Source organism: Sciurus vulgaris (assembly GCF_902686455.1).
Source record: "Sciurus vulgaris genome assembly, chromosome: 19".
Classification (NCBI taxonomy): domain Eukaryota; kingdom Metazoa; phylum Chordata; class Mammalia; order Rodentia; family Sciuridae; genus Sciurus; species Sciurus vulgaris.
The window spans coordinates 30,198,444-30,218,243 of record NC_136480.1 but is presented as its reverse complement, the minus strand read 5'-3'; the positions used below and the strand labels follow the sequence as shown (position 1 = coordinate 30,218,243).

At 36.4% G+C, this 19,800-nt stretch overlaps 1 protein-coding gene and 1 pseudogene across 2 annotated transcripts in view; one reads left to right on the top strand and one right to left on the bottom strand.

The window, feature by feature from the left end:
* LOC306650222 (uncharacterized protein) overlaps positions 1 to 19,517 on the top strand; it is a gene marked incomplete at its 3' end in the record, with an annotated part of 207,263 nt that extends 187,746 nt beyond the window's left edge. Inside the window, exons 2-3 of the mRNA XM_079122069.1 lie at positions 17,420 to 17,498; positions 18,197 to 19,517. Coding sequence (XP_078978195.1) covers positions 17,420 to 17,498; positions 18,197 to 19,517 — 1,400 coding nt within the window. The remainder of the gene's footprint in view (positions 1 to 17,419; positions 17,499 to 18,196) is intronic.
* On the bottom strand, positions 13,979 to 16,401 carry LOC306650450 (ankyrin repeat domain-containing protein 46-like; annotated as a pseudogene). The gene is made up of 2 exons: positions 16,325 to 16,401; positions 13,979 to 15,513 (listed from the first exon to the last, which is right to left on the bottom strand). The product of its transcript is annotated as an ankyrin repeat domain-containing protein 46-like (transcript).
* Positions 19,518 to 19,800: the final 283 nt, after the last annotated feature.

Genomic DNA, 19,800 nt, shown 5'->3' with positions numbered 1-19,800 from the left:
ACATGAGGCAACACTTAATTTTCCAGGGTTATTAGACCAATCCCCTCCAGTTGATCCTGGATGGGACTTTATTAATGTAGTAGTAAAATAGGTTTTGTTCCCTGAAGAACAGGTCTGAGCTGAGGAATAACAAGAGCTATGGAAGGAGGTGTGAAAGGTCGTGCATGAACAAGGTGCATATTTGCCATTAACTGAGGGAATAAGCTGTGGTTTTTCGATACAGTACCACAGTGTATGTGTCGTCCAAAATGCGATGTGATTGCCACACTCTATCTCTATGCATTGTTTCGGGAGATTACCGATGTATGACGGCTTGTAACTTGCCTCATCTGTCCTCATTATAAATCATCCCTCACACTTACATGGTTTGTTTTTGAGCTCCAGTAAATACTCATGAGCCTTAGCAGGGTCCTCAAACCCTGCATGGCTGTAGGAGAGCAGTGAACAGGCAGCTATCATCCAGAGAAGCAATGTTTTGTTCATTCCTGTGGAAGGAAAAGAAAAGACTCTCAGGGATGATTTTTATCCCTGGAGGAGGTAACTTCATTAACTTGGCGTACAAGGTGCTCTGGCAGCCATCTGGCTGCATCAGCTTTTTGAGAGAAGATGCAGACTGAACCTCGACCCCAGATTAAGACTGGGTCTGGACCATGCCATGAACCATCCAATGGATCTTTCCATTTTACCATGGCAAAATGCTTTTGAGATTCCGGGTGCCAGAAACAATCAGTGGCAGATTTCCCATGATCATCCATTTTTAAAAAATTGAGAATGAGTAAAGCATGATTGAGTATATTACGGGGAGAACACTTGATTGGGTACCATTCCCCCTTTTTTATTTTATCAATAGTAGTTTTAAGAGAGAGATGTGCTCTCCCAACCATTCCTTGGCCTTGAGGATTATAATGAATTCTGGTGACATGTTGAATTTGTAATTTTTCACAAAATTTTTGGAGGGTTTTTGCTGTACATCCAGGGCCATTATCTGTTTTAATTTGTTTAGGTATGCCCAAGACAGAGAAGCAATGTAATAGATGGGCAATTACATGTTTCATTGCTTCTCCAGCCTGAAGTGTAGCCAATATAAATCCACTAAATGTATCTATGCATACATGAATATATTTTAGATTACCAAACTCTAAAAAAAGGGTAACGTCCATTTGCCACACCATGTTAGGAGCAAGGCCTTTAGGATTAACTCCTAGATGTGGAATCGGTAGATGAGTACCACATGTGGTACAACCTTTTACTATTTGCCTTGCTTGTTCCCTAGTGATTTTATAGAGTAACCTAAGAGAGCGGGCATTTAAATGATGTAGGTTATGAGTGTCTTGAGCTTGCTTAATATTATCTGAAAAAGCTACTGCAACCATTTTGGTGGCTGTGTCAGCAATTCTGTTGCCCTTAACTAATGGCCCCGGAAGGCCAGAGTGAGCTCTGATGTGTCCAATAAACAACGGCTCCCCTCTATTATGGATGAATGTCTGACATTGAAGGAACAGCGATGCTGTTTTTGAAACATGTCTGATCTGAGAGACAGTTTCAAGGAGTGGCACCAAGTGCGCTAAGTAGGCACTGTCTGTGTAGATATTAAGGGGTTGATTGGGAAAGGCAGATAAAACTGCAATAAGAGCCTATAATTCAACAAGTTGTGCAGATGTACATTTTGTCTGGAAAGTGACAGTTCTATCAAGGAAGGTGTAAGCAGCTGTTCCTGTGGATGATCCATCAGTAAATACAACAAGAGTGTTGTGTAAAGGCTCCCTTCTAATAATATGAGGGAACACAAAAGGATGTAGTTTGCAAAACTGAACCAATTTATTTGGTGGATAATGATTATCTATATCACCTGTGAATGAGGCACAAGCTATAGGCCAGGTGTCAGTATTTTGTAACAGCCAAATTACCTGAGATCGGGTGTAGGGTTGAATAATCTTTTTTTTTTTTTTTTTTTTTTTTTTAATCAAACTAGGATGTTTTCTCTCTCTTTTTTTTTTTTGTTTTTCAGGGGTTTTTTTTATTGTAAACAAATGGGATACATGTTGTTTCTCTGTATATGGCGTAAAGGCATACCATTTGTGTAATCATAAATTTACATAGAGTAATGTTGTTTGATTCATTCTGTTATTTTTTCCCTTCCCCCCACCCCTCCCACCCCCTTTACCCTCTATACAGTACTTCCTTCCTCCATACTTGCCCCCCTCCCTAACCCTAACTCTAACCCTAACACTAACCCTTCCCTCCCCCCATTATGTGTCATCCTCCACTGATTAGCGATATCATTCGTCCTTTGGCTTTTTGAGATTGGCTTATCTCACTTAGCATGTTATATGGCTTTATTCTAAAATATTTTCTAGAATCTTCTCTCCCCAAGATAATCAGATCTGCTACTGCATCATAATAAGGCAATAGCAGTTTTTTGGGTGAGGAAGGAAGATGAATCCACATAATAGGATTATCTTGCCAGAAAAGACCCGTTGGAGTGATGGAAGTATTAAATATAATGAGCGTTAATGGACGAGAATAATCAATATTGGTAACAAATTGACCTGCAATAGCATCCTCCACCTTTTTAAGAGCAGCTAATGCATCAGGAGATATAGTCCTGGATGATTGTGGATTAGGGTCTCCTTTTAATATCTCAAACAATGGTTTTAACTCCCCTGTGGCTAATTTAAGATATGGTCAAAGCCAATTTATATCACCTAGAAGCTTCTGGAAGTCATTAAGTGTATTTAAATGATCTCCCCTGATTGTTGCCTTTTGATTAATAATCCTAGGCCCATTTAGCAGGAAACCTAGGTAAGTATAAGGGTCTTGTAGCTGAACTTTTTCTGGAGCAATTTGTAATCCTACTGCAGTCAGCTGCTGTTTAAGCTGTGTGAGACATAGTAATACCTGTTCTTTTGATTGTCCTGCTATGAGTATATCATCCATATAATGAATAGTATACATTTGTTTCCAAGAATCTCTAATAGGTTGTAAGGCACGAGCGACAAATTTTTGGCATAAGGTTGGACTATTAGTCATTCCTTGTGGCAATACTTTCCACTGATATCTTTTCATAGATTCTCTAAAATTTATTGATGGTAGACTAAAAGCAAATCTTTTTTGATCATCTACATGTAGAGGGATAGTAAAAAAACAGTCTTTGAGGTCAATAATTACCTTAAAATATCCTTGAGGGATGGCTACAGGAGATGGCAGCCCTGGTTGCAGGGCTCCCATGAGTACCATAGTGACATTGACAGCCCTTAAGTCCTGTAATAATCTCCATTTACCAGATTTTTTCTTAATTACAAATATAGGAGTATTCCAAGGAGAATTACTCTCTATGATATGTCTGGCTGTTAGCTGTTCCTGCACTAACATTTGAGCAGCTTCAAGTTTTTCAGAAGTTAGAGGCCATTGATCAACACAAACTGGTTCATCTGATTTCCAAGTTATTGGATCTGCACACAGTTGGGGTGCAGGCATGTCAATGGCAGAAATCAAAAATTTCCCAAGCCTTTTCTGTCAATCTGTCCTACATTGGGAATGGGATGTAAAATACATTTTCGGCCTTTCCTAGCCCTTTTCCTGGTGTATATCCCTGAGATAGCATTTGGGCAGCAACTGTTTCATTGGGGCTGCACATGATTACTTTCATCTGAGATAATAGGTCTCGTCCCCACAAATTCACAGGCAAATGAGGTATGATATAAGGCTTAATGAGACCTGTGTTGTTTTCTTTGTCTCTTCAAGTGAGGTATTTAGAACACTTCTTTGGATTTTTACTTTGACCAATACCCCTAAGATTAGTCATAGTTCCTGTGATAGGCCAAGAAGAAGGCCAATCCTCTTGTTTAATTATGGTCACATCGGCTCCTGTATCTATTACACCTGTAAAGGACTTGTCATCTAGCCATAAAGTCAAAGAAGGTTTTTGATCAGTTATGTGTTGTACCCAATATACATTAGAGGATCCAAAACCTCCATTTCCTCTCCTAGGATTTTGAACTGGGTGTTTGGTTGGAACTAATGGTAACAGTATCAGCTGTGCTATTCTTTCTCCCTGAGTACCAGTAATAATGTTGTTATCTGTTTTAGCCATGATCTTAATTTCTTCCAAGAAATCTTGATCTACAACTCCTGGGAGTACTTGTAAACCTTTCATGGTAGAACTACTTCTTCCCAAAATGAAGCCAAAATAACCTGAGGGCAATGGGCCAAAAATTCCAGTATTCAAGGCTTGAGGGCCCATGTCAGGAGTTAATACGACATGGGAGGTGGAACTGAGGTCCAATCCTGCACTCCCTGGGGTTGCTCTACTGAGGTCTGAAATGGATTGTTGTTGCTGCTGTTGGCTGGAATGAAACTGATTGCCCCATATGCTTGTTTCGGGGCCTGAAGCTGGCCCCTCCTCCCGTTTCCCTGATGTGGTGGAAGGGGATTTCCCTGATTGTCTCTTTTGGACTTACATTCATTAGCCCAATGTCTTCCTCTCTTGCACCTAGGGCAGAGACCAGGTATTTTGGCCTCAAGAGTTTTCTGTAAATCTGATCTGCAGTCTTTGGCAAAGTGTCCGCCCTTGCCACATTTAAAACAGGCCCTTTTGTTTTTGTCTTTATTATTAAGAAAGTCCCTCACTGTCTGTCCACTAAAAGCAGCTGCCATTGCTAAGCCCTGTTTATAAGAAGGTCCTATATCTGAGCATAGACGAATATATCCTGTTAAATCTGTCTTCTTTCTGTATGGTCTTATAGCGGCTTCGCATGCGGGATTGGCATTTTCATAAGCAAGTTGCTTGACATGATCAAGACCTGCATCAGAACTGCCAAAAATACAACTAGCCGTTGTCATAAGTCTGTGAACAAAGTCAGCAAAGGGCTCATCAGGGCCTTGTTTGACTCCTGTAAGAGACATGCTGATGTCTCTCTTAACAGGCAATTTTCTCCAGGCCTTAGTGGCTGCTGCCTGTATTTGAGCATACGCTTCAGGGTCATACTGCATCTGATTGTCTGTGGTTTCATAATCACCTACTCCAGTGAGCATATCAAAAGTCCACCCATTTCCTGCTTGTTGATTTCTTTTAGCTGTCTCTTTGCAATTTTCAAAATATTCAGACTTCCAAAGCAAGAAGTCACCTCCAGTCAGGGTGGCTCTAACTAAAGTATTCCAATCCTGTGGTGTTAACCGATTTTCTGCTATAGAGTCTAAAATAGCAAGGGTGTATTGCACTGTAGCTCCATACTGAGAAACAGCAGTTTTTAATTCTTTTATGATAGTAAAATCAAAGCCAGTGTGGTGCCTCCAGGGTTGTCCCTGGTTATCCCTTGTCTCAGTAACAGGGAAAGTACTTAGCGGAGGGGGTTTTAAATCCCTGTTGATTAAGGGAACTCCTCCTCTTGGACACTGTTTTCCAGATAGAATTTGAGGGCGAATATCCCTTTTAAATCCATCAGGACTGGACACTGATTCATTGCCTGTCTTTAATTTTTGTAACCTGGTAATCAGAGCTTGGTATTGTTCCTCTAGATTTATTTGTTCCTCCAAATGTTTAATTTTTTCTTTAAGGTCTTCCTTTGGATCTATCACCACCATTGCCATAGGAGCAGAGTGTGTGCGATAGGGAGGTGGATATGAGAAAACAGACTGTCCTTGTTCAAGGGGGCAGTCAGGATTAGGATATTTTGAGGCTTCCTCATTTATGAGGCCCAAATCAACTTACTCATCATCTATTTTATTCTCATTTTAAGGGTCTTTAAAATGAGTCAATGAAAGATAAATTTTAGGTGGAGCTTCGTTCTGATGTTGAGTTTTCTTTTTAACATCTGTGCTGCCTGCATCTGGAAAAGGACTTGTAACTTCCTCATCTTCACTCTCAAGGGAAATAAGATCTACCTCTCCCTTTTCCTCGGAGAGCTCTCCCTAAAGATCCTGTTTTGATGCTGCTTTTAAAATGTCCTCTGTGTGAGTAACTGCTGCTGCTATATCAGAATTATTTGTTGTATGTTCTAAAAGTTCTTTTATGAGACTCCAGTAAGCAAAAGCTGTAATAGGAACTTTATCTGGGCCAAACATTCTGTGAAAATCTCCCAAAGCATCTCCCAGTCTATTCCAACTTCTTATATTAATGCTTCCTTCTTGTGAGAACCACGGACAGGTGTCCTTAATAAGGTCAAAAAACTTAAAAAGATCATTACTCTTAACCTTTACTCCCCGTGTCTTTAAAGCTTCTTTTAATTGCTTAACAAAAACTTTATGCTTACTTAATTCTTGTCCCATAGTTAGGCACTACTGTACCTTTAAGAACGGCATGGCAGGCTCCTGTGGTGAACTTTGTTGAACTGACTTTCACTTTCACTTTTTTTTTCCTTCGGCCGAACACTTACACACCTCTTCCCTCTCGAATTCCCCGGTATCCGAAGCCACACCGTTGGGCGCCACTTCCCCGGCCCGCAGGACATCAACGGGTACCTGGAGGGGGTTGCTGGGATTGAGTGAGACAAGAGACACAAGAAATGGAGACAAGACAAAAGCCTGATCAAGTCTCATTTATTAGAGGAATAAACACAGTTAATATAAAGTACAGAAACCAATCAGAGTAAAGTGCGCGAAGGCAAGACTAGTCTCACGCCAGAACTCCACTAAGGAAGTGTAGTTGTCCAATCATGAAGCACCACGCAATCTAGTCTGATGCACCTGGTATAGTCTGACAGGTGTGTAAACAGGTAATGGCATGCCCCGCCAGCATCTGGCAGGCGCCATCTTAGCTCAGCATAAGGCGAGGCAGGGGGTGTGACCATGAGTCAAAGCGCCTGACCATGAGCCAAGGTGTGTGACCATGAGGCAAGGCAGGGTGGGTGACCTGCTGGCTCCGGACAACCCCTCACTTCAGATTTGTAAAAGAAATTTTACAGTGTAATGTATTGTGACATACCCCTTAAGTCCAATGTATTTTCTTATCTGTGATTCATTCCCTTTACTGTTGATAGTTGGAAATTGTGCTCTGGTTTTGAAGAGTGAAATGTTTTTTTATATATTCTAATGAGTCTGTCAGGAAACAATATTTGGAGAAATAATTTTCCAGAATCTGGTCTTACTCTAGTGAACACAGTGGTAGGACATAAATGTCAGTAACTACATGGAGGATTCCCATCAGTCATTCCATTTTTCGGTAAACAATCCTCACTGTCTCCAAGCCATTCCTAGTCACCTATATGGACCAAGGAAAGATCCATGGAATCTAAAGAGACAAGAGACAGTAGATGTTTTAAACAGGTTTTTATTTTTTTCTGCTGCGGTGACCAAAAGATCTGAAAAGATCATTTTAAGGAGAAAAAGATTACTTGTAGCTCATGGTGTCAAAGGTCCTTGTCCATAAACACCCAGCTCCATTTCTTGGGGCTTCACAGGAGGCTGAACATCATGCTGAAATGTGGAACGTGGAACGTGGTTCACATGATGATAGCATGCTGAGAGGTACAGACTCCAGAGACAAGATACAGAGACAAAATATATACCCTAGAGGTGTGCCTCCAATGACCCACCTCCTCCAGCCAACTCAACCAGACCACAGCTACCTAGAGCTCAGTTAATTTTATCCAAGGATCAATTCTCTGGTTGGGTTAATGCTCTCATAACCCAATCACTTCACCCCCAACCTTTTCACATCATCTCACACATGAGCATTTGGGGATACTTTACATCCAAAATATAAGAGCAGTCATATAGACAGGTAGGTAGATATGAATAAAACCAAAGATTACTGAAGATAGGTCCCAAGGTGAAGGAGGAAACCACACTTTAATATATTAATTGAGAAACTCTAATCCAACAGCAATGAATTTCAGAAACCTGGTTTTATCTGTCTTGCAGTCAGAAAAGGGCATGCCCCTCCCTATGCTTATCATAATTTCAAATCCTTTTAGGGTTCTTCTTTCCCTTAGTGATCTCTGAGTATATTCAAAGCAACAGCCAAAGTACCCCCCTTTGTCTATTAGGATCTGCATGGTCTGACATCTGTATTGATTTTGAAGACCACTAGAATACCTGTTTACATTTGTGACTGTCTCTAGGTTAAACCATTGCAATATATTAATCTTAAAACAGTTTCTCTAATATGATTTAAATATTTATTCACTTAAATTTTCACCTCAGGACTCTTTATCAATCTGGGTTTTCTGTTAATATTCTCTGCCATGTAATGAATGTTTCCTTCTCACAATTCCAGTTCTTTGTGAGTGCATAGTTATGACTGAAAATTAGTATTGTAAACAAGATTTTTAAAATAATATGGTTATTGATGATTTTATGAATTACATTTTCTATTATTCTGGTGCCCATTTGTGTTCCATTGTTTAGAATAGGTTGAGACATAGGTTTCCTCCCATCAATGAATAATTTGTTTACCTTTGTAATGTACACATTATGATTGAATGTAAATTGCCTACTTCACATTTTTGAACAATGTAAGTTGAAATATGCATGAAGCATCTGCCTATTGTCTTAGAATTACATGTTTTACTTGCTTTTATAAATATTGCTCCTGTTTTGTTTATGATTTCATACTATGTTTTGTTTCTTTTCTCCATCTTGGTATTTGTATAGTTTATCTAATTAAAATATGTGGATATATGTACATGTACTGAGGTATGTACTCAGGGGTACTCTAATCCTTAGTTATATTTGTAGTCCCATTTTATTTTTATTTTGAAATAGATTCTTGCAAAGGTGTTCAAACTGATTTCAAATTTGCAATTCTCCTCAGGCTTTCTTTCAGCTAGAATTACTAGCATGCCTATCATCTATTTATTGATAAAACTTCTTTTGTCCAGGAGAAAGATTTTAGCATTTTAAGGTAGGACTTTCAAATATTTTTACATTTCTGTTTATCTTTTATGTATTTTTAAAATTTAAATCAATCAAACCACATAAAACTAAACTGACTGTTTCAATATTTCAAGTACTGTGTAGTAGTTTTAATTCAAGTTGTTTTCCAACATCTTTCTTGGAAGTTTACATCTCCCACAATAAAGTTGGATTTTCACAAAAAACAAGGGCTCCTTTGTCTCCCATCACAAACACCATTTTTTCTGTGCAAAGGGTTTGATTCCTTTAGATGTCTCATATCAGTAGAATCACACAAGATTTGGCTTTTGATGAATGGTTATTTCAGTAAGCATGATGTCTTTAAGATGAATATTTATGATAGATGGTATGCAGTTTCTCATCTTGTAAAGTTGAAAAACATTATATAGTTTTTTTTTCCATATTGCCCTCATTCACGCATATGAAAGGACATTTATTTTTGCTACCCCTGTTGACCCTCTTAAATGATTTAATGATTGCAAGTGTGTAACTATGTCTTAAATCACACATATAAGTGAGGATTGACTCTGTTGTGTTCCATATGGCTACTTTTCTAAGTCCTTGTCCAAATGAATCTATTGAATACTGTAGCTTTTATTCCCTGTTAAATCAGAAAGCATTATTCAAGTTTGTTTCTATTTTGAATAATTTTGATTTATTTATAAGCACTTGTGATTTCACAAGATGTTAAACACAGTCTTTCTGTGTTTGAAAAAATAATATTGGAATTTTGATAGCTTATACCAGGAGTCTCTAGATCATTTCAGTAGTACAGACAACATCTAATTTTATCTTTCATTTCTTAAATGAGCCCATGTTTAAGATTGCACCATTTCCACACATTTTTGGAGTTTTAAATGTCACTTACCCTTTTGATTTCTAATTTACTGTAGTTTGTTTATAAAGTCATTTAAATACTGTCATTTCATAAGTTACTTTCTGCTTTTAAGCTGGTCAATCCAGAATATTTCATGAGCTATTGAGAAGATTGGGTCTGAAAGTCTAGTTGATTTATACTAGTTCCTGAAGTCTTCTAGTTTCAGTCATTGGAGATTGGTTTCTCCAAATATTACTGTGTCACTATTTCTATCAATTGTCTCAAGGTGGCCTCTCTATATTTGGGAGTACAATGCAAGTTAAACATGTATTTACTATTATTTTAAGTTTTTAGAGAGTGATGTTTTCTATCTTTATATAATATTCTAGTTTTCTCTTTTTTCATAATATTTTTACTTAGAAAGCCTTTTATCTCACATAACTTTTTGCTTAATTGTTTTACATAATTATGGCCATCTCTGATTTCCTTTTTTCATCTTTGCACGCAATATCCTTTTCATCATTTCCCTTTTACTAAAATTGATCATAAATTTAAATAAAATCTCATGTAGAGACCAAACAGGAATTTTGAGATTTAATCCCATTTGTCATGTTTTGGGTTCTGATTGATGTTTAATAATAATCCATTTATACTTAGATAAATTACTGAAAATATTGAACTTTTTACTGTTACTTTGTAAATTGTTTTCTCTATTTCTTATAAAAGTTTTCCCTACTTTTTTATTTGTGTTAATTTTTGGTTCATAGATCATTATTGTGACATTCTTTGAAGTCTCACCATATTCTCTCTATATATTTTATGGTTATTTTGCCATTAAATTGGGATTATATAACTACATTATGTATTGATACTTAATTTATTAAAATTTCATATAAAAGTCAACATCTTTGCATGTCCTCTTAATGTTGTTATTGATTTCACAGCTATTTTCATATTGTACACTCATTAACACATTTATGATAGCCTTGCTTTTATCTTTGAAATTCCATAGCAAAATTGTATTTTGTATCATCATTAGAGTGTAATAGAATTCATATTTGTGTGTATTTGTTCTTTTTCCAGTAAGTTTTCAGATTTTAAATGATTTGTTTTGTGAAGATTTATTTTACTTTCAATTGAAAAGATTCTCTATAGAATTTCTTGTAGCACAGGTCTAGAAGTCAGAAACTTTTTCAGCATTTGTGTATCTTGATATGTTTTCTTTTTCTTTACTATTGAAAAATAGTGATTTTGGATATACTATTTACGGATGTTAGTTTTTTTCTCTTTCTTTTTTTTTTCGTTCATTGAATTATATGTTCCAATTCTCTTCAGGAAGTCTTCCAGTAAGAAAATCAACTAATAATTATGTAGATGTCCTTGTAAATGATACATCTCTTATTCTTTGATCCTTTCAAAATTTGTATGTGAATTTTGAAACTTTGATAATATGTGCTTTATTTTGAATTTTTTGTGTTTATCCTTGTTGGAAATCATTGTGTTTCTCAATGTTTAATATCTTTTCTTCCTCACATTTCAATTTCCCTGACCTGATTTCTTAAGAAATATTTCATTTACATAAATTCTGCTGTTTTCTATTGGTAACTTTTTACTCTTAATTTCATTTACTTTACTTCTGTTTTAATTTTTATTTTTAATTTTTATTAATTTTTTTAAAATTTTGCAGGCTGCATTTGATTCATTGTACAAAAGTGATGTACATCTTTTTCTTTCTATTTGTTCACAATGTATATTTATACCATTCATGTAATCATATCTGTACATAAGGTAGTGATGTCTGTCTCATTCCACCATTTTTTATACCCCCTTCCTCTCATTTTCTTCTATATAATCTGTTTCTCCATTCACCTCTCACCCACAACCTCCCCACCCCCATTATAGATCATCATCTCTTATCAGGGAAAACATTCAGCCTTTGGTTTTTGGGGGGTTGATTTATTTCACAGCATAAGATTCTCCAATTCCATCCATTTATCTGCAAATGTCATAATATTCTTCTTCTTATGGCTGAATAATATTCCATGGTCCATATATACCACAGTTTCTTTATCCCTTTATCTTTTGAAGGGCATTTAGGTTGGTCCCACAATCTAGCGATCGGGAACTGAACTGCTATAAATATTGATGTAGCTGTGTTACTGTAGTATGCTAATTTTAAATCCTTTAGGTATAAACCAAGGAGTGGGACACCTGGGTCAAAACATAAGTCCATTTCAATTTGAAATTCTACCAGCAATATAAAAGTGTGCTTTTTTCCTCAAATCCAGGACAACTTGTATTGTTATTTGTATTTTTGGTAGTAGCCATTCTAATTGGACTAAGATGAAATCATAAAGTTGTTTTAATTTTTATTTACCTTAATTCTTGATCACACATTGAATATCACAGAAATGGTTATTTAGTCTTGTTTAGAAAATTCATAACTTTCACAATCTTATGGTCTCTTCCTACTAGTTTTAAATTGTTAGTTTGATTCATCCAAGTTTCCCTTTTTTCTTTGTGTGCTATTATTTCCACTGAGAGTTTTCTACTTAAAAACAAGCTTACAGTAGATGATTATAGTTGTTTTGAAAATGTTTGGAAATTACTAAAGAAATAAACAATAGGTAATATAAACAGACATGTGCCTATAATTCCAGATAAGTGGGAGTCTGAGGCAGAATGACTGCAAGTTTTTGGTGAAATCCTGTCTCAAATGTAAATCTAGAAAAGGCCTGGGGGGACTGTGGTCGAAGCTCAGTGCTAGAGCAGTTTCCTACCATGTGTGCATCTAGTGGTTTCAATCTTCAGCACCCCATAAAAAGAAAACAAAGGTATTGTGTCCATGTAAAAAGAGGAATTAAAAAAAAAAAAAAGAAAAGAAACAAAAAAGAGACTGGGGAAGTAACTCAGCGGAAAACTGTCCCTGTATTCAATCCTAATACACTCCCCTCATAAAAGAAGAGGATAAAAGTATGGTAAAAAGTCAATTGTTACCTCACTTTACTCATGTGAAATCTGAACAAGTTGAATTTAGGAGCTATAATTAGAGAAATATTAGAGGTAAGGTCAAAGTTTTTATTTTATTTTATTTTTTGTGATGTTGGGGATTAAACCGAATGCCTTATGCTTGCAAAGCAAGCACTCTACCAACTGAGCTATATCCCCAGCCCTGCAAGTTTTTATTTTAATGGGCAAAAGTCAGGTGTTCTGTACAACATGGTGGGTGAAATCTATTATATTATTCTTTTTATTTTGTATTGGGAACTGAGTCCAGTGGTCTTTACCACTGATCGATACCATCAGCTCTTTTTCCTTTTTGTGTTTTAGTTAGTGTCTTGCAACATTGCTGAGGTGGGTCTTGAATAGGCACTTCTTCTGTTTCAACCTCCTGAGTCACTGGGATTATAATAGTATGCCAGTCACCATAAGTGGCAATATATTGTACAATTTTTTTAAGGATTTATAAATATTTCATTGGTGGCTTTACTTAATACTGAATGCAGAGAATACAAAGAAATCAGCACTTAAAAGGAAACATTAATCTTTAAAAAAGTGTAATATAGTTACATATATTAACTGGTTTTGTATGTTTAGAATTACAAACAAATATAAAGCTTTCATTCTGAATATACTTTGAATTTGATTTTTTTTGCTGTAGTTGTACCAATTATGATTAATTTTGTTTGTATCTAACCTAAAAGCAAGACTTTTCAAGATGATCCTGAAACAAAACAGTAAATCAGTAATTTTAATACAGCTTTATAGTGGAGAATAAAGCCACCCAAAAGAAAAAAGTTTCAATACCAGATATATATATGCAAAGGAGGAAATATCAAGGAGCAAAAAGAGTCACAAGTACAAATTTTACTCTAACTGTGATTTCTAATTCTACCAACAATTCAACTAGCAGTAACTTAGATCCTGTTGTCCTAGAAAATAAAGCCATTAATTCTTTCATTACAATTTTCAGACTTCACTCAATGAACACTTATTAAGCATTCAGATTCTTTTGTAATAACAGAAGAAATGATTTATACATATAGAAACATTAACAAAAGAGGTTTTCAAACACACTGCTGAAACCCACAATATAGTTTGCGAACCAGATTTCAGTGATCATAATGTTATGTGTATAAAGAGCTTATGACAGTACAGTAGGGCTTAGGTCTGTGGACTGAGTACTACACCTGTTCCTACCATCCAAGAGTCACCAATGTGGATTTGGCTACAATGACAATTCTGACAGGCCTCTAAACAGGATGGCACATTAAATAATTATGATACTACTGTGATGCACAGCTAGCTTATAGAAATGTTTCCACTGTAATAGCACTAGAGAATTCTAGTGACATTAAATACTAGAATTTATTCTCCCTGCTAACTAGTCAGCAGAAAAAGAGTTTTCTGACTGCATTTGAGAGGAAAGGACACCTCTAAAATATACACAAGGGGAAAGTAGAAAGTGAGCAAAGTGAACTCCTAAAGCTGATTTTTCACAGACACTAACAAGCAAAGCAGTTTGCAATAAATCAAAGTCACCCTAAAGCAAAGATTAAGTCAATCAGTTCTGAAGAAAATGTAGCTCATTTTGAAAGTTTTGTTTGGTTTGTAATCAGACTATAAAATGTTAAAATAAACCAGATTCTAGCAATATTAATGTGCCATACAGGATTTTAAAAATGTACTGTAAGTTCAAAGGTTTTGTCCTCTCCCCAGATAAACTAAATAAAAAGGAAAAAGGAGCTCTTGCAAAAATAAACAAAACTAAACCCACCACCCAAAACATTCACAAATAGAAGGCTTTTTCCTTTTGAATACTTCAAATGGTCCAAGATCAGTGTAAGGTTTCCATTCTAAGAACTTCTACTCTCTTCCTTTAGCTCCTATTCTCTAGTCATTTCCATGATTTTATTACACAAGGCTATGGGCAGATTTTCTTAAGAAGTCAGGTTGAGTCAGAGGTAGCATTAGGATGTACTATAGTTGACTACAGTATGAAGTTCAAATGAACACATTCTTCTTCTAAAAGGATTACAATAAGTAAAAGTGCATAAAGAAAAATGTTCAGCCCTCAGTGCCTTGCACTAAGAAAAGTTCTGAGAAACTGGGAATCAATATTGGGAGTCAAGAAATAGGCATTGGCCTCACCTCTTTGAGCTCCTTTAATGCACCAGTTCAGGCTGGTTTTCCATGAAGGGCAGCACTCCACTCATGTAGTAGGCAATGCCAAGAGACAGCAAGGCAATGGCAAAGATCAGGAGTAGGACCCTCCAGAATCCCTACAAATTGCTGCCAAGTGGTTCAAAAGCTGGAGAGGACCCCTTCACCTGGCTGTAGGGTGGGATTGAGGAGAGAATGGCTTTCTGTGGTACTTTCTCAGCCATCTGCATGGTCTCCAGTTTGAGTGGGTTCCTCTGTGAAATCTTTTTATCTCCTGTTCTTCCAAAGATTCCAGCAATCAGATGACATCTTTATTCACTCCCCTGCACTTTGCCAGAACTAAAGGAGTCGCACCTTGATCATTGGTATATATCAATTTCGAGTCCATTGAAAGCTAAGAATTTGATGGAATCCACATGGCCACAGAGGTGAAGAGCTGTGTTTCCTTGATAATCTGTGGCCAGCAGAACAGCACCAAATTTATGCAACAGCTGGCTGATGGCTACATTCCCTTGGGCTTCTGGAAGGTGAAGGCCTGTCCTGCCTCTGTTGTCACAGATATTTGAGTCAAAGCCACTTTCCTGAAGCCTCTTAGAGTAGTTAAAGTCTCCATCAATAGAGGCTTGTAGCAAGGGCACATTAGTTTGAGAAGAATATTTATAAAAACGTAGGACCTTGTTCTAATGTGGATGGAATATGCATCAGCTGTCAGATTAGACCTTTCCTCCAGTGGTCACTCAGCAGTTTTTCTGAATTCTTAAGCAGGTTCAACAAAAATACTCAGTAAAATGCCAGGAAGGATCTGCAAGACAAGCAGCAGTGATAGCAACAGCACCTGTCTGCAGGTTGCAGAGGGAAGAGGGCCCAACCACTCGTATATTGTTTTTAATGCGTGCTACTAGAATGTATGTAAAGTTTATTAAAAACAAATCTAATTACATAAAATAATGCATGTATTAATTAGCTGTATTTTGTCATTTGTGTGCCATAAATCATGATGTACTTAAAAACTTATTAGTGTAATCAGTTAATAAATAACAAAAAGTATGAACATTAAAAAGTCAGTCCTTTTTGGTGATCTGTATGGTTTGATTTCATTCCGGTCATGCTGACATCAGTTGTGATAGGCTTTTGTTGCCCCTCAAGCCAGTTTTTATGCTGTATCTTCTCTAGATGTGTGTGTGCATTTCTCCCACTGTAAATGCCCATATTTCTTCTTAAGAAGCAATACTTTTTTAAACCCATGATCAATGTCTTTGGCACTGTTCAAAATCTACCCATTATCTCCAGGTCTCTGTGGAGACAAAAACTAATTTGCATCAAGTTGTCAGGAAAATCATAGCTGTTTATTTTTTTTCACACTTCCCTTTTGCTCTAGGGAGAATAAAGGGGTTGATAGTTTTTTCTTATTACACAATGGTCTACTGTGGTTTAGGAATGACTGTGTTGATCAAAGTAAAGCATTTTCCTTTTCTCTACTATGTGACTCACTCTAGTGTGCTCATCTGAGGTTCTGTAAAATCTAAGATGGTTGTGGAAGTTCTCACAAGCCAATTTTTTCGGTACATTTTTATGAAGTTTGTTTTATGTTTTTATTTATTCTTAGTAATATATGACATTCAAATCCATTTTGATAAAATTATACAACTATGGAATATATCTTATTGTAATGAGGGCCAATTCTTGTGGGTGGTCATGCTGGTGGAATTCGCTTAGGGATTTTCATATGTGTACATAGGAAAATTATGTTATATTTACTCTACTGTCTTTTCCATTCCTAACCTCCCTATACCATGATTTCTTTATTTATTCATTTGTTGATGTGCTTCTAGCTTTGTTCCATACCTAAGCTATTGTGAATTGTGCTGCTGTAAACATTAAAGCAACTGTGTCATTGCACCATGCTCATTTTAAATACTTTGGATATGTTGAAGTGGCATAACTGGTTCAAATGGTAGTTCCATTCCTAGTTTGTTTTTTACTGGGAATTGAACCTGGAGGTGCTTAACCACTGAGTCACACCTCCAGCCCTTTTAATGATTTTCTTTTTAATTTAGGGGCAGGATATCATTGAGTTGCTAAGGGCCTCACTATGTTGCTGAGACTGGTTTTGAACTCATAAACCTCCTGCCTCAGCCTCCAATGCTCATTTCTAATTTTTGAGGAATCTCCATACAGCTTGCTCCAATTTTCAGTTCCACAATATAAGTGCATCCCCTTTTCCCCTCATCCATGCCAACATTTGTTGTTACGTATATTCTTGGTATTGCCATTCAGACTGGAGTGTGGGGAAATCTCAGTATAGTTGTATTTTGCATATCTCTAATTGCTAGATATATTGGCCTGATTTTTATATACTTGATGATCCTTCCTATTTCTTATTTTGAGAAGGACATGTTAAAATTTCTTGTCCATTTATTGATTAGATATTTTGTTTTTTTTTTAATCTATGGATTAATTACTATCTTAGATTTGCTTTGCTATTCCCTTTTTGATGTGTTCACATTGATAATAACTTCATTTTTTGCAAAGAATATTCACAAGAGTGCAGCAAGTAAAATAATTTATTTCTTTGAATTCTTTCAGTTTTGTATTCTCATCAAACTCAAGAATTTTCATCAGAGCTGGGAATAAAATGTTCATTCCATCAGGTGATAAAGGGAAGGTATGAAAACTGTGGCATTGAAAATGTATGCTTAAGGAAAGAATGGAAATGTGTACAGGAGAGTAATGTTCGGGACAATTGTCATGATGAATATAATAAATGTGAGATAACTACACAATATAATTTTTTATCATGAATCGATATCAAGAATATATGAAGTCTCAGAAAACACCTTAATTTTGCTAGTCAGATTTGAGGAAGGTTTTGAGTGTCTTGAAAATTTATCTCCACTAAATTTTTGATAACATAACCTTGCTGTGAAATAAAATTGGAAAATATGAAATAAAATCTATTGCATGCTTCTGTTCATAACAACAAATATTTGAGATGTAGAATTTGGTTAAATTCTTACTCAAATATATTTGTAGACAAGAGATTTACTAATATAAAGTAAATTACTAACTATGATCACTTTTTTTTAAACTTAATGAAGAATCTGTTGTTCTACATTCAACAAACACTCCTTTCTTGGGTCCAAATGTAACATTTTAATGAATGTAGGAGAATCTGTACTTATCCATTGTTACTTAATAAAAAATCAGGTATAGATATTTGGTGAGAATTCTACATTTATCATGAAACTTTCAAGATCTTTTGCCCAGGTCTGTACCCTAAATAAATGAGTGCATTTTTATTGGTGAAAAATGTAAGAAATGCAGTGAAACTCACAAATATTTAATATATTTTTCAAATCCTAGAAAATATCACTGTGATTGTTTTACAAAGAAGCTTTACAAAGGCAACAAATGCTACCAAGTATTTCATCAGTGCTCAAAATTTATCATTCCGAGCATCCTTATTCAAGGAAAGAATATCAACTATAAACAATGTGGAAGAACTTTAAATAAAATCACAAGAATTATTCAGTGGAAGAAAACTCAAGTGAGAAGAATGCTATACAGATTTAAGAAATGTATCAAAGCATTTAAGGATTTCTCAACCCTTTTTCATAGTAGTGATACACCCTACAAACGTGAAGATTGTGGTAAGGCTTTTAATCAAAGATCAGTCCTTACTAAACACAAGAAGAATCATACTGGAGAGAAGCCCTATACTTGTAAACAATGTGGACAAGCATTAACTTACATTTCAAAACTTACTGAGCACCAGAGCATTCATACTGAAGAGAGACCATACAAAAGTATAGAATGTGAAAAAGACTTTAAATATACCTCAAGCATTACTCAACACAAGAGGATTCAGACTGGAGAGAAGCCCTACAAATGTACAGAATATGGGAAAGCATTTACACGAATTTCAAATTTCACTGAACACCAGAAGATTCATAGTGATGAGAGACCATATGAATGTAAGGAATGTGGCAAAGGCTTTAAGTGTAGTAGAGTCCTTATTCAACACCAGAAGATTCATAGTGATGAGAGACCATATAAATGTAAGGAATGTGACAAAGGCTTTAAGGATAGTGCCACCCTTTTTAGACACCAGAGTGTTCATAGTGATGAGAGACCATATGAATGTAAGGAATGTGGCAAAGGCTTTAAGTATAGTAAAGCCCTTATTCAACACCAGAAGATTCATAGTGATGAGAGACCATATGAATGTAAGGAATGTTGCAAAAGCTTTAAGGATAGGACAATTCTTTTTAGACACCAGAAGATTCATAGTGATGAGAGACTATATGAATGTAAGGAATGTGGCAAAGGCTTTAAGAATAGTACAGCTCTTATTCAACACCAGAAGATTCATAGGGATGAGAGACCATTGAATGTAACAAATGTGGCAAAGGCTTTAAATATAGTAGAGCCCTTATTCAACACCAGAGGATTCATAGGGATGAGAGACCATATGAATGTAACAAATGTGGCAAAGGCTTTAAGTGTAGTGGAGCCCTTATTCAACACCAGAAGATTCATAGGGATGAGAGACCATAAGAATGTAAGAAATGTGGCAAAGGTTTTAAGTATTCTACAGTCCTTATTAGACACCAGCAGATTCATAGGGATGAGAGACCATACAAGTATAAAGAATGAGGCAGGGGGATTCAAGATGGCGGACTAGAGGGTGGCTGCATTTCGTGTTGCTCCAGGACTCAGGACTCAAGAAGAGGAGATATAGAGAGACTTGGGACCAACTCAAAGCAGCCGGGTGAGTGCCTACCACTGGGCAGGCGTCCTGGACGGGGCAGGAGTCCCGGACGGGGCGGTAGCCCCGAAAGCAGGGAACTTTCTGAAGTAGAGCTGCCGGCAAGATGCCCCTCCCCCCGCCGGAGCAGTGATCGCAGACAACTGGGAGCATTGGAGAAGTGGCTGTTCACCACAGCACTTGGACTCAGCGCAACCCA